At 34.2% G+C, this 14,960-nt stretch overlaps 1 protein-coding gene across 6 annotated transcripts in view; it reads right to left on the minus strand.

Annotated features, from left to right (window-relative positions):
- Nucleotides 1–343: 343 nt before the first annotated feature.
- Nucleotides 344–14,960, minus strand: part of CEP57 (centrosomal protein 57) — a 91,793-nt gene continuing 77,176 nt past the window's right edge. For 4 of the 6 annotated variants that reach the window (XM_077113196.1, XM_077113197.1, XM_077113195.1 and 1 more), the window contains 7 exons: nt 12,553–12,669; nt 11,886–11,963; nt 10,194–10,301; nt 9,618–9,695; nt 3,965–4,203; nt 3,257–3,401; nt 344–1,602 (listed from right to left, as the gene is read on the minus strand). In XM_077113196.1, the coding sequence (XP_076969311.1) occupies nt 1,369–1,602; nt 3,257–3,401; nt 3,965–4,203; nt 9,618–9,695; nt 10,194–10,301; nt 11,886–11,963; nt 12,553–12,669 (999 nt within the window). In that variant the 3' untranslated portion in view covers nt 344–1,368. Of the gene's footprint in view, nt 1,603–2,653; nt 2,847–3,256; nt 3,402–3,964; nt 4,204–9,617; nt 9,696–10,193; nt 10,302–11,885; nt 11,964–12,552; nt 12,670–14,960 lie in introns of all 6 variants that reach the window. The other 2 variants (XR_013156631.1, XM_077113199.1) reach the window with 2 other exon arrangements.

Genomic DNA, 14,960 nt, shown 5'->3' on the forward strand with positions numbered 1-14,960 from the left:
GTAGAAAATTAATTTGAAAAGAGGCCTGACAAGCCCAGTGCCCAGGAAGCCACTACAATTCATGCTGGCTGTCTAGATAATCCTGGAACTCCATGTTCTCAATTCTAGGGGAAGCATAAAAAGGAATTCCTTTAATATGTGATCATGTTTACTAGCACTCAGAGTATTTTATCACATGCTCTGAGATTCTTTTGGGGCTTAATGTCTACGTAAGCACATGAATGGAAAATAAATGATATACTAAATACATTGTTTCATACTGTGTTAATGTCTTACTTGGAAATGCCTTTTTTTGAGATTACAACAAATAAAGCCTTTATTAACAGGCTGTTAAGTTTCAACGTTTCCTTAAAACAAGCTGCTTTATTGAACTTCAGTGGCAAATATATAAAAAAACATGTCTTGATCTATTCAGACTTATGATTTACATTATTAACATGACAATTGTGTGTGAACAGTTAATATTACACCCATACTATACACTAATAAAAAAAAATATCCAAGGGGCTCCTTAAATTTCAGTATTAAAAAACCATAATGCCTTGACTGAACAGCATGATTACAAACAAGTATTATTTTAAAAACAGGAAATTGCTTTATAATGCCCCCCATAATTCCCTCCCATTCTCACTTTATTCCAAAATCTCATTTACTTCATTAAACAATGTTTAACATTCATAATTTTTACAGATAGCTGACTTAAAAGACTATTTATGTCTTTTTTTCTTTTAACAGTGGATTAAAAAGTAATACAAATGTATTTAATGATCAATGTTTGGGTTATCAAAAAACAAAACAATAGGGAGGGTAAGTTCTTTTTACTTAGCCTCTGAGAAGATACCAATAGAAGAATTGAAAGGAATCCTCTTAAATATGTGTCATATTTAAATATAGAAAACCTCCACCAAGAGCCCAAATAAAGTATATTTAATGGTGTATGAGAAGAGGAAAATGGGCACTTCATGCCAGGGAAAGATTTAAAAATAAGACTTATCAAGCAAACACTTCCTACATGACAGCCTCATATTTTGATAATTTAAATTCAGATGTATGGAACTATTATAAAAAAATCACAATCACAAGTAAAAAAAAATTGGTAATTTGTTTACAAAGTGCAATATATCAGTACAGCAAATCAATCTCAAACAAAGAAGCAGAGTATGGATGGCTTCTCAGCCTTTAAAAATTCCTGGTTTCCATTTAAATGGTTTAACTCTCGCCACTTAACACAAGAAAAGCCTCTTTATGAAGCCTGTGCCCTTCAACATTAATTCCAACAGAAGAGAATATGAGACCTGGAAAGTAAATTGCCAACATCCAATTGATGAAGTACAGATTATCTGAATAAAATTTATGACCTGGTAACAGTCAGTAATCCCAACACAAACTATTGCTTTGTAATGAATTCTGTATGGTTTGCATGTCCTTCAATAACTGAAGATTTTTCTTGCTTTTTTCTCCAGGTCTCAGTTTTGCAAAGTCTTTCTTATTTGTGGTTCCTGTGGTTCCAGAAGAACGGCTGCTACTGTTTCCTTCTTCATCAAGAGGCTTTTTGGTGGTTCTTGATTCCTTTTTTTGCTTCTCTATCTTCTGTTTCTCTAGCTATACCAAATAACCAAGGCAGGTAAAATGGAGAGGAGATTAATGAAAATATTCTCCACTTACAACCAATACCTTTAGCTCTCATATTACCTAAAACTCCAATAATACACTCTAGATATTATTAAAAGGCCTCAAAAATCTGTGTACTAGTCATTTAATACTCAAAAAATATTTGGGGGAGGTGGCACCACTGTATAAAAATCTGTGGAGCATTATAAAAATACATAGTGTCTGCCTTCCGAGTCCTTAAAGCATACAATGATGTACAAAGAAGTAAGCAAAAGTAAACACATAAATCCTGGTGCTATGTAATACTGCCGAAGTGCAAAGCAGGGTGAGTGAGAAGGAAGGGATTGGGGAAAGGTCTCATGGAGGAAGCAAAAAAAATCTGACACAGGAAACTGAAGGATAGGAAGAGGAGAAAGGACAGGAGAGGAGAAAGGCATTCTAGCAATTAGTCTCAACAGGCAAAGGATCATTCTCATTCATGAAGAGACAAAGCAGTAAATGTTTTAAAACAATAAAGGATTTAAAAATTCATTCTTATTCCATTATTTTTAGAATAATTTAATTCAAAATAGAAAGCTTTATTTTTACTTTAGCTAAATGGCTACTGGCATATTGGTGGTCCATTAGAGAGAATTAAAGTCTAAGATACAAGAAACAAATTACATCACCATTCCTACAGGAATCATCTTGTATTTCTTTTTTGAATATGAACTTTGGAAAAAGTTATTAAAGCCCAGGCTTTGGTGTTAGAAAGACTCAAGTTTCTATTCCAGCTCTGCCTTAATTTTACTGAAGATATGCCTACCTCCCAGGAAACTCAAACCCAGATTCCTCATCTAGAAAATGAGAACAATACATCCACCTCACAAGGCTTCCATAAGAATTAAGATAACATTCTCGAAACACTCAGCATCGCATCTATGACATGGCAACCATCAATAAATGGCAGCCAAACCTGTTCTAACACCATCCTTCCAAACTCCTCTCCCTTTACATCATATCCAGTAGCAAGGAGCCCTGATTTTCTACTTATAAAACATACCTCAAATCTGTCCACTTCTCTTTAAGTACGCAGCCACTGTCTTGGCCCACGTGAGACTAATATAATCTTAGCTGATGTCGCAGACTCATCCTCCCCACCTCCAGCAGTCACAATGTTCTCATTAATACGTGAATCATTGTTACTCCCCTGATAAAAACTCTTGAGTATTATTTCCAATTGCACTTAGTAGACACTATAATAAAGTTTTATTTAATATAATTAGTAATATAAGTGTAAAATTTTTTCCCACACCTGCCATTCCTTTAGAAATTCAGTATTTCTAGTGCCTTTAAAAAGAGCTGGGCAAACTCAGAACATTTAAATTAATCTTGGAGGTTTTTTCATGTGATAGCGAGACAACAGTAAAATATTCTGTACTTCAAAGATACATCTAAGTTGAAATCTAAGTGATTAGAGGACTATCTTCTTTTCCAGCTTGCTTAAAACCAATTCTTAATAACTAATGAATATAGTGTCATCAGTAAAGAACTCCAAAACGTCCCTATCTATGACATATTTACAGTGCCATCCAATTAATATATTTGGAAGGAAACTTTATTTTTTTAATCTTCAGAAACTTGAGTGAAGGAAAAACTGAGTTACCTGGGCTTGATATTTTCGAACTTTAGTTATTTGATTGGCTTTTGCCTCCATCCTTCCCACTAATGCCTCCAGTTCACACTCTAAGTCTTCTTTCAGTTCAACAGTTGGTGACTCCTGGATAAGTTTTGATAGCTGCTGGTGATCACTATACACAAAGCAAAGAAGGGAGTTGATCAAGTTTCCTTAATTTTACGGTTAGGCCCACCATTTCTCACTCATATGGCCACTCTATGCATTAAAACATGACTAAACTTGTTTCATAACAGAGCAACAAATTTTCAAATTATCAGTGACAGTTTAAGAAATTAAGAAAGGCATTGGAAATAAATGGAAAAAGAGTTCTGAATTTCAAAGAGCTAATCATTTAGAGTCCTACTTTTCCCCTTGAGAAGGATCTTGTTCTTTAAATACTCACATTCTAACTTACCAGTTAAGTTTAGCTAAATTCAAGTTCCTAAACATGGAAATAACACTTACATGTCAACTTTGGTATTCAAAACATTAAAAAGTATTAGAAAAGGGAGAGACTTCACCCATATTAAGTTCTATTTGTTAAAATCACAATAACTTGCTCAGAGGCTGGTAAAAGGATTCTGCTCAACAACTATTAGTGGAACAAACAAAAGGTAGGATTAATAAAGTAGCTGAGAACTAAAAAATAAGGGTTTAAAATTAAATATAATTCAAAACACAAAAACAAAAACTCACAAGCTCATTTGCCCAAATTCATCCTGTAAAGTCTGTAAGACTTCTGTCAACTCTTCATTAATACTGCTGGAGGAGGGCGGCGTCACTGGCTTCTTATTTTTACCACTTCGTGAAGATGCTTGCTTTGACAAAGGAACACTGTTGACTACACGATCGTTGCACAAGGCTTTACTGTGTTGCTTCATTAGATGCAAGACATGCTGAACATTGGCTACCACAGCATGGCTAGGGCTGGTGGACTGATGAGAAAACCATAAAAGCAGGAAGTAATTGAAGCTATATCCTCTAAACCTGTTTTCTTTTCCACTTCCTAACCTGAGTATAAAGAATTTCTCCATCCCCTCCCCCCAAAATATGGCATAAATCTCCTTGTCAAAAGTCAATTATAAAGTCCCATTGATTTGCCCTCCTAAATATCTCAAAAATCTACCTCTTACTCTCTACTCTATCGTCAGTCTCTTGATTTATACATCCACTTCTACTACCTATGGGACTAATATCCCAACTGGTCTCTGTTTCCAATCTCATCCGTCTCCTAATTCCACAGGTCTATCAGTTCTCCTCCTAAAATATTCTGATCATCATGTTGTTGTTTTATTTGAAAACTTTTGATGTAAACCTACTGACTATAATATTCAAGCTCCTTAGCAAAGAATATTAAGACCTGTATCACTGAACTGCCTGCCGCCTACATTCTTTGGCCTGATAACCCACCATCTCCTAATTTCAATTACTGAGACAAACCATAATTGCAGCACAAACCAGTTCTTTCGTGTGGCAACTTTTACACTATTCTTTAAAATCTAGTTCAAATATATCATTTTAAAGGGTTCTTTAATACTCCCTGGCAATTAACTAGAACATGCTCAGTTCATCTATAGCACTTTCTACTTATCTTTATCATAACACATCATAATATATTGCAATTTTATCTGTATATCCACTTCACCTATTAATCTATAAGTAGGGACCATTATTCACTTCTCTATTTTGATTAGTAGGAAGTACTGAGTATATGTTTATCACATAAGTGACACAAAGAGGAAAAACCTGGTAGCCCTCTCAAGATTTTGTGTTTTTGTTTTGAATACTAAACAACATTCGCAATGTGTTATCCCAGTTTACAAACAGATGGGTGGGCTGACATGGCTCCATAAGCATCATGTAGCAGACGCAGATTTTAAGGTAGCACTCCAAACTCAATTAGTGCTTAGGGCTAGGAAATGTGTATTTTTAAGAACACTAGTTGATTCTGATCAGCCAGATTTGGAAACCACTGTGCTAATCAGCAGTTCTTATCCTAGTGTCTGCTGTTAGGTAGCAAACTGAATCCAGCAATATAAAAAAAGATTTACATCCCACATCCAAGTAAGGTTTATTCCAGGTATGTAAGCCTGGTTCAGCATTTGAATATCAATACAGTCCAGCAAATCATCACTTAAAGAAAAATCACATGATCCTATCATTTGATGAAGAAAAAAAGCATTTGACAAAATCCAATACCCTTTGAAGGTATAAACACTCAGCAAACTAGGAACAGAAGGAAACTTCAAGGTAAAAAGCATGGGAAAAAACCCTACAGTTAACATCATACCTAAGGTGAAAGACTAAATGCTTTCTCCTTCAGATCAGTAAAAAAGGCAAGGATGTCTGCTCTCACCACAAATACTTAGCACAGTACAGGAAAAATTTTGGCCAAAAAGTAAGCCATACAGAAATAAAAGGCATACAAATTTAAAGGAAGAAGTAAACTTGTCTAAGAAATCCATAAAACAATTTCTAAGATTAAAAAGTGAATTCAGCATAGTGGCACACTAACAAGATAAAAATTAAAGTCAATAGTTTTATATACAAACAATAATCATGTAAAAACCAAAGTTAAAAATTCAGTATCATTTAAAATCACTCAAAAAAAGAATACCTAGGCATAAATCTAATGAAACAGGTTCAGGACTTGTACACTGACAACTGCAAAACACTGATGAAAGAATTCAAAGATGATCTAAATAAATGACCTACCGAGTTCATGGGCTGGAAGACTCAACAAGGATGTCAATCTCCCCAAACTGATTTACAGATTTAATGCAATTTCTATCAAGGTTTTTTTGTAGCTACAGATGGATCACAGATTTAAATGAAAAACTTAAGACTTCAAAATTTTTAGATGAAAACATAAGAGAATACTTCTCTTTAGAACCTAGGTCTAGGCAAAGAATTCTTAATTATGACACCAAAAGCACAATCCACAAAAACGAAAAACAAAAACACCCAACAACAAACTAGATTTCATCAAAGTGAAAACTCATGATCTGCTTCTGAAAGACTTAAGACAAAAAAGTAAGCTACAGACTGGTAGAAAGTATTTACGAACCACCTATCTGATAAATGACTCATATCCAGAATACATAAAGCACTCTCTAAACTCAACAAAATAGAACAGCAACAATCCAATTAAGAAATGGACGAGAGAAATAAAGCAGACACTTTGCCCAAAAAGGATATACAACAGCAAATAGACACATGAAAAGATACTTAAACACCATTCGCCATTGGGAAAATGCAAATTAAAACCCCAATAAAATATCACTGAACACCCATCAGGGCAGCTAAAATTACTAGTGGGAATGTAGAATGGTACAGGCATTCTGGAAAATAATTTGGCAGTTACCTTAAAAACAAAACATGTTTACCATACAATCCATTAGTCACACTCCTGGATATTTAGCCCAGAGAAATGAAAATATCCACAAAAAATCCTGTGCACAAATTTGCATACCTGTTTTGTTTGTAAAAATCAAAAATTAACAATCCAAATGTCCTTCAATTGGTGAATGGTTAAACTTCAGTACATCCATCTATAGAATACTACACAGCAATAAAAAGGGAAGAACTAAGGACATGCAAAAACCTGATGGATCTCAAGAGCATTATGCTGAGTAAAAAAATCAATCTAAAAAGGTCACATACTGCCTGAATCCATTTATATAACATTTGTGAAATGACATAACAGAGTGATGTGTTACAATAGTCATAAATCAATACATACACAACTGCACAGAACTACACATACACACACACACGGGTGCTTGTCAAACTAGAGGAGTCAATGAGATCTGTGGATTATACCAATGTCAATTTCTTGGCTTTGATATTGTACTACAGTAATGAAAGATGTTATCATTGGGGGAAAAAACTGGGTGAAAGGTACCCAGGACCATTTTGTATTATATTTGCAACTTTCTGTGAACCCACAAATATTTCAAAATAAAAGAAAATCTTTTTTTTTAATAAAAAGAAAAATTAAATTATATAGTAGGGATATAACTTTCTCCCTTGCAAGTAGCACTGCCATCTACAATCTTAATTTACAAGAACCAAAGTAATGGATCTTATTATTAACTTTAAATATTGATTAAGCTCGTATTTATTTCAAGGGTGAAAATGGATTTAATATGGAAGATAACTGTTTCACTCATAACCTACAATATGGAGTCACCATATTAATTGCCTATAGGCATACATTCAATAAACAATGTATAGTTTTTGAAATTCTTTTACCTGTTGTTTTTTCTGATTATATTTATTAGCATAATTTTCTGTCTGTTGAATCTAATAATTTAAAAACCAGGACTTGTGTTTGATTCCTTTTAAATTTCATTTTTCTAATTTATTTTTATGATATTTTACAAATATATTGATCTACCAAAGTGGAAAAACAAGTAAAAAAAAGTAGTCCTTCACAACAAATAATTTGAAAAACACTCAGCTAGATGACTATACAGTCTTAGCTGGTTAAATAATCCTTCCTACAGAGTACAAAGGAGAGATCAAGTTGAAAAGCCCTGTCTTTGTACCTGTCCTTTTCAAACTATCAATGACTCCATGACAACTATCAAAGATAGGGAATCAAATGTGGGGATAACAGATCTGAGAATAATGGAAGATTGAATGAGGTTCTAATGTGGGACAGGGTAAATTTGTAAGTTTCATTTGATTAAAAATTCTACACTAAGGACAAATAAGCAAGTAAATCAACTCCAAAAAGGACCACCTGATCACTCAAATAGGCTGATGCAAAGTTTCTTCAGTTGACTCTAGAATTAATGGGTGAAACAGACAGTGTGGCTGCCCTACCCCCCAACATTAAAATGATGCCAAGTTGAATTAACAGACTATCTAGAACATGACAAGGTCCCTATTCTATGCTAATCAGTCTTTATGAGCTGGTAAAGAAACTAAAAAAATCACATATATGATTTGAAGAAAAAGGAGGCATTTATAACCTAGAACAGAATAAGGAGGTGACATGAGAGATAAAGCTATCCACCCCAATTTTACGTTTCCTTGTAGTCACGCGTTCATCTATTCTGTGAGGATCACTGAATGAATGCAGAAAAAAGACCAATGGGTCGAATTTATACAGTGGTAGATTTCAATAAGAAGTTTCAAATAAAGCTGTCTAGAAATGTTTGAGGTGTCTAAGGTCTCATCAGTAAATATTCAGAGTAGATAACCATCAGTCTGGATTTACAGAATGAAAACACTGTGTGGAGACTTGTACTATGTAAATGGGTCCCACATTAAACTGAGACTATGGGACATGTTAAAAGTATTTTTGTGTCCCACACCCACAGAATTATGTATGATTCAGTAGGTTTGTGGTGGGGCCTGATAATATGCTTTTCAAATGCAGGTTGATTCAGTGATTCTGATACGATCTGACCAGGTTTTGAGAATCACAGGAGATGATAACCTCAATTTTTCACCCAATCCAAAGACTCTATGATGAAGCAAAAGCGACAGCTCAGTAACAGCAAGATAAAGGAAGTACCACAGGTCAAAAGATGGTCAAAAATCCCAAAAGAAATTAAATTTAGGGCAAAGTACAGCATGGAGTCAATGGAATATATGTATAAGTGACTTTTGCCTCACATATCTACAAAGAGCAGAGGAAAAGCCAAAACATAGTTTATTATCTAAGCTTTTACTGAAGATTTACTGTGGGTTCAAAATAAATAAATACAGAAACAAATAAAATAAAAATTCAAAAGAACACCTACTTCCCAAGAATCTCAAGCTCACAATTGAGTTGGGATTTGAAGGGCATCTATACATAAAACAAACAGCAAAACAGCTCATGAAAAAAGAGTATAAACTAACAGTATTAAGTACTTATACTGCTGATATTTGAAAAAATTTCATCTCTACATTTAAGAGTTAAAGGAACAAATGATTTAAGTCTCTGTGTGGCTGCTTCTTAGAGAAAGAGTCCTAGAGGTGATCTGGATGTGAGGACAAATAGGATATGCTATCTATCATACAATAAATCATCAAAGTTGATACTAAAAGTCCAATGCTATACCTATGATCTTTATGTCCTTGACCTCTATAACTATACCTGCTCCATACCAGGGTCTCTGCTTTTATACACGGCTTCTCTTTCACATATACCATCTGCTCTAAGGTGTCCCTCTCTGCTCCCTCCATCCCACAAAACCTTCCCCCATCTCATTCTCATTCTTAAATCACTATGATAGACACTGGTAAAGGGAGCAGGAAAATGCTTCCACCATTTACAGGCATACAGGCAGATAAGTAGATTGAATTCAATGCTCTAAGTTCTACAAAAATATCCAACATTCTATTAACTCACCTTCCCTGCTACAAATGGCATATCACCCAAGCATAATCTGTAATGTGGTTGTACAGGAAAATAGTTCCTAGAACCTCTCTGAAAGGAAAGAAAAACAATTACATGTTGATAAAAGCTGATGATATATGACTAACCTGAAAATTCAGCTTACCTCTGCGCCACTATTTGCCTTATTGATATTGACGTTATGGTTTCAAGTGCCTAACAACACTTGTCAACATGTCTTCAGTACTAATAAAGAAAGACTATGAAAGAAAAAATGTCATCTGAAAAAGAAGCCATTGCATTTTGAGAGAAGAAATAAAGATATATGTACAAAATATTTAAGAGTAAAAGGTAGTTAATTGGAATACTGAATAATAATACTAGTATTTGTTCACTGCTCTGTAGTTTCAAAATATCTCACTATCAGGGTAAAATTTAGGAGATAATATTTACATTCATTTATCTAATGAAGAAACTGAGAATGAAAGAGATTTACTTTCTCAACATTGTAGTTACACAGTTTTAAGTGCTCTTGCATAATTTATAATCAAGTAATCAGCATATTGACTTTTTGGATCTCTCTTTTCATACCTTTTCTGGTGGCTTTGACTTCTTTTTTTTAATTTTTCTTGCACTGGGAACATATGGAGATGCCTTATCTTCTAAAATAAGTCTATTTGTTTCTAGGCCAGTCTGCAACTAAGAAAAATAAGAAAGCTTAAAATTTAACAATGTAGAAATAAAAGCTGTGATTCAAACCTGAGTTTTGCCATGTAAAAGCCAGTAAAATCCAACAACAGTATCTGAGTGCAAAACATGACACAGTTGTGCAACTATATCTTGAACAGATCTGTCAACAATTTTTAACTATTTTAAATCAATACACAAATCTTTTATCTTGAACTGCTGTTATAACTTCAAACTGATGCTTTAGTATTTTCTTCTTTTCACAAACAGCATCTACCACAGTGCCAAGCAGCAAGATACTTTTTTTCATTTTTAGAAAACTCATGCACTTACAATATAAGAAAAATAAGCTGGAAATTATGGGCGGGCCGCGGTGGCTCAGCGGGCAAGAGTGCTTGCCTGCCGTGCCGGAGGACCCCGGTTCGATTCCCGGCCCCAGCCCATGTAAAAAACAAACAAACAAACAAAATATAATAAAACAAGAAAATGTTTAAAAATGTTAAAAAAAAAAAAAAAAAGAAAAATAAGCTGGAAATTAATGTTCAAAAGAACTGAAAAGTATGTTGGTGAATTTTTTCTAATTCCTTCTATATAGAAGTTTAGTAACTCTACACTAATTTAAAAACAATTTCCCATCCACGTGGTAAGCAACTGCTAAGGATTTCAAAAAAAATTTTTAGAATAGTGGTTTTCAAACCTTCTTATGTGTCAAATTGTCTAGGGTTTATGAGAAAAATTCATGTTATCAGGCTCTTCTCTCGACCTCATGATTTTGAGCATCCCAGGTTGGTGAAATCTGTATTTAAAAAGTACTCTAAAATTTCCCCAGGAAACTATGAAGGAGTTGGAACAAACATTCAGAAGCACGGGATTAATGAAAAGAAATACTGTGATCATTAAAATTGACTAATACAATTCAATGAAAAAAAGATTTTTAACATTATGAAGTATTTCATTATCTTTCATCTCATTTAATTAAGATATAAAATGAAAACAGTTTATCAATGGTAAAATCCAGACTCAGAATGGTTAAACAACTCGCACAAGAATACATAAATTAGAACCACATATCCTTGGCCATTGCTCTTCCACAATAATGTTGGCCAGAGCTTGAAAATTTTCCTGATATTATATTAGCAGCAATAACTGATTAGGAAGCTTCTGCATTTTAACCTGGATCACTAGCCACTATTATAGTAGCCCACAACACTTCAACTTCTGTTCTAGTTCCTTGAGGCCACCAAGGAAAGGAAGCACCTATAAGTAGGCTATTATTTCTGACAGTGACCCATGGTAAGAAACAAGTTTTATGTGATTATTCACCTTATCATGTGTCTAGTTTTTTATATTTTCTAGTCTACTAAGTCTTTTCAATATTGACTAAACCCTTACAATTTGGAAAACAGTTTAAAGAATTATTCAAATTTTACTCTTTAACTGTAAAAATATATTTATGATGTTCTACATTAAACTAGGTCTAAATTTATATAATAGAAATTCTAAAACGGAAATAACCTAGGGATGTCTAATTTAATAATTTTTCTTCATATAAAGAGTAGTAAGAAATACGGGGAACCTAACCACATTTAAACTTACTTGGGCTGCCTTAACTTGCATACGTTTCCTTTCCTGTTCTTCTTCACGGAGTTTTGCTTCCAACTCTTCCATTTTTTTCTAGTGATAAAACATTAAAAGGGATTATAGTGAAAAAAAAAACCTCTTAGCATCTATTGGTAAAATTTTAACCTAGAAGCACAGGAACATGTCTTAAAATTTTAGCACAACATATCAAAACTTGTGATTTTACTGAAGTAATGGCTTCAGGCTTGTCAGCATCCACAACACTCTGCTTTATGATTAGTTAATTGTGAGGTAGCTGGAGAGAATTTTGGGTAAAATCTATGGCTAAAGAATAGAACTCTGTATGAAGGTAAAAAGGCTATATAGAGGCTTAATCTGTAAATTTTGTCTCAGTGGTATTAAATATCTCCTAAGTGAATAATCTGAAACTAAAACTAGCTCAGAGAACAGTTAAAGGATATTCAAAACATCTATTCTTTCAGCATTTTCAAAAAGCTTTCTTTCCTCATGCCCACAAAGACTGTAAAATATGAACTCTCTCTCCAAATGTATATTTGTTTCTTTTTTAAACTCCTATATTTCTTTGCAACAAGTTCACCTTTATTTCTATAAATATTCAGTGCTATAAAATAATTTTACCCAAAATTGGTATTGTTAATGAATAAAAGAGATATTCACTGACTTCTGCAAGGGCCTGCATGGTGGTAAGTTTGTTATACTCCTGTTCAAGAAGATCTAATTTTTCAAGTTGGCTTTGAACATGTGTTTGATCATGTTGTCGTTCTCTTTCTAGGGAAACCTGGAAAATAACATTAAATACAACATGACAGTTGGACAATCAAAAATCTAAAATCAACTAACACTGAGTGTATCCTTAGAATATACTGTAAGCTATTTGTCTGGCTTTCCACAGAACTACTTAGGACATGAGAGATTTCTAGGAAAATAATAAAATGAAACTACAAGAATATCTCATAAGTAAAAGTGAAATCCTGTTTTTATTATATACTATTATTTATAGCATTTGGTTCTACATAGTGAGAGTATAGATCCTAGGATAGCAGGGACTTACCAGACATATGAGCAATGCATACATGCACACACACACGCATGCACAAATACTTTCAATTAATCTGGCCTTCTTAAGTAGTTAATCTCATCATTAAGACAATTACAGTTTTGGTATTTCTCATTTACACTACCTCTGAATCTTATGTAAAACAAAGTTTTTAGTGTTTCCTTCCAGGTAGAGGATCAAAGATTTGAAAAGACTGCCTCCTTTGAGAATTTAAGGACTGAGAGTCACAGGGCAAATCATTAAACTAAAATAAGAAATAATAAAATGCTAAATTGAAGTATCTTGGTAAAACTATGTGCTTATAAATGCAATATCTTCATATACAGTTTATGGGTAGGTATATCATACAAGCAGAACTTTAAAAATGACAAAGTGATACAAGTCAGTAATTATCAGGAATTTGTATATACTACTAAATATTTCATTATTTAATTTAAAATTGGCACAAATCACGTTTTATTTCAAATATTGGTACTATAATTATTAAACTAACCTTATTAAAAGTGCTATTTTAAATTCACTGATGAAATAAGGGCTAAAATCCAAAGACCCCTATTATTTATGTTCCCTAAATATATTAGTCAAGACTACTTAGCATTGTCTTAGAGATTTGTTACCTGAGCACTAGAAGATCAGAATTAAAAGAATGGCAATATAATCTTTGTCTACTCAATGTGGAGGACTGATTTAACCCTTCCCCAACTCCATCTTATCAATTTCATAAAAATGTTATATAACACTTAGCAATAGGAATTCACCCTTGCTCTATTAAACAAAGAAGTGACAGAAAAACAACTGGGACAGTTCTAGGGTGTGAATGATCTGACGGGGTTTTCTACATTATACAGGGAGGTACTGAATGAAAAAGCTGAGAAACTGGGATGCACAGAATGGAGTAAGTGGGCTTGGTCATTACTCCACAAGGGACAAGAGGAAACAAGCTATGCCATGCCACGCGCTGCTGTGCCCTGACTGACCCTGTGCCGCCGACCACACCTAGTCATCAGGCATTTCCAGATAGGCTATGGAAAGGCAGCTGAAAATCCCATTCCCACAGCCTAAGGTCATTCCAAGTGGGAGCCTAAGGGCCAGCAGACCCATTAGGAATCTCCACGAGAGACACACTCCGTGAGGGACACACTATTCATCCCCTAGCAGGGTTGATGACTTTCAGCATGAACTGGACCAGCAGACCTGGAAGGAATTGCACCTGGTCTTCATCCAGTTCCGATGGCTGCCGCAGTCAGCTTGAGGGGAAGCGGAGGCTCAAGAGTGCCATCTTCTAGGAAAATGGAAAGTGCACTCTGGTAAAATGCCCACCTGTTCAACTTCAAACAAATCCTCAAGTAGAGCTACACCCTCTGCATAAGGTCCAAGCCTTAGTTTAGATTTGCAGGGAATTACTGACCAAGTGCAAAAGGAAACCTTTCACGCAAATCCAAGCAAATACAAAATCTCAGATGACTAAGTAAAATCAACTTTCAAAGTAATCCTATGAAGACAATCAAATGCCTCAAGCCTAAAGAAAATTTAAAAATCTACGAAGATGTAGGAAGATATGGCCCAGCCAAATAACCAAATTAAACCACTGGAAGGCGACAGAATCTGGAACAATTAAATAAAGTTGTTCACACAAATCTCATAAATAAATTCAATGACTTGACCAATGACATAAAGGACGTCAAGAAGACACTAGAAGAACATAAAGAAGAAGATGAAAGACTAAAGAGAAAAAGAGCAGATATGAGAGATGTAGATACTGGAGAAAAAATTAGAAATATACTAGAAACACACAATAGCAGATTTGAAGAGGCAGAAAAAAGAATAAGCGAACTACAGGTCAGAACAACTGAATTCGAATACATAAAGCAAATGGCAAAAAAGATGGAAAAAATTGAATTGGATCTCAGGGAAATGACAGGCAACACGAAGTGCACAAATAATAAGAATCATCGATGTCCCAGAAGGAGAACAGAAGAGTAATGGGCTACGAAGATTAGGTGAAGAGATAA

The sequence above is a fragment of the Tamandua tetradactyla genome, chromosome 8, assembly GCF_023851605.1.
Source record: "Tamandua tetradactyla isolate mTamTet1 chromosome 8, mTamTet1.pri, whole genome shotgun sequence".
NCBI classification, from domain to species: Eukaryota; Metazoa; Chordata; class Mammalia; order Pilosa; family Myrmecophagidae; genus Tamandua; species Tamandua tetradactyla.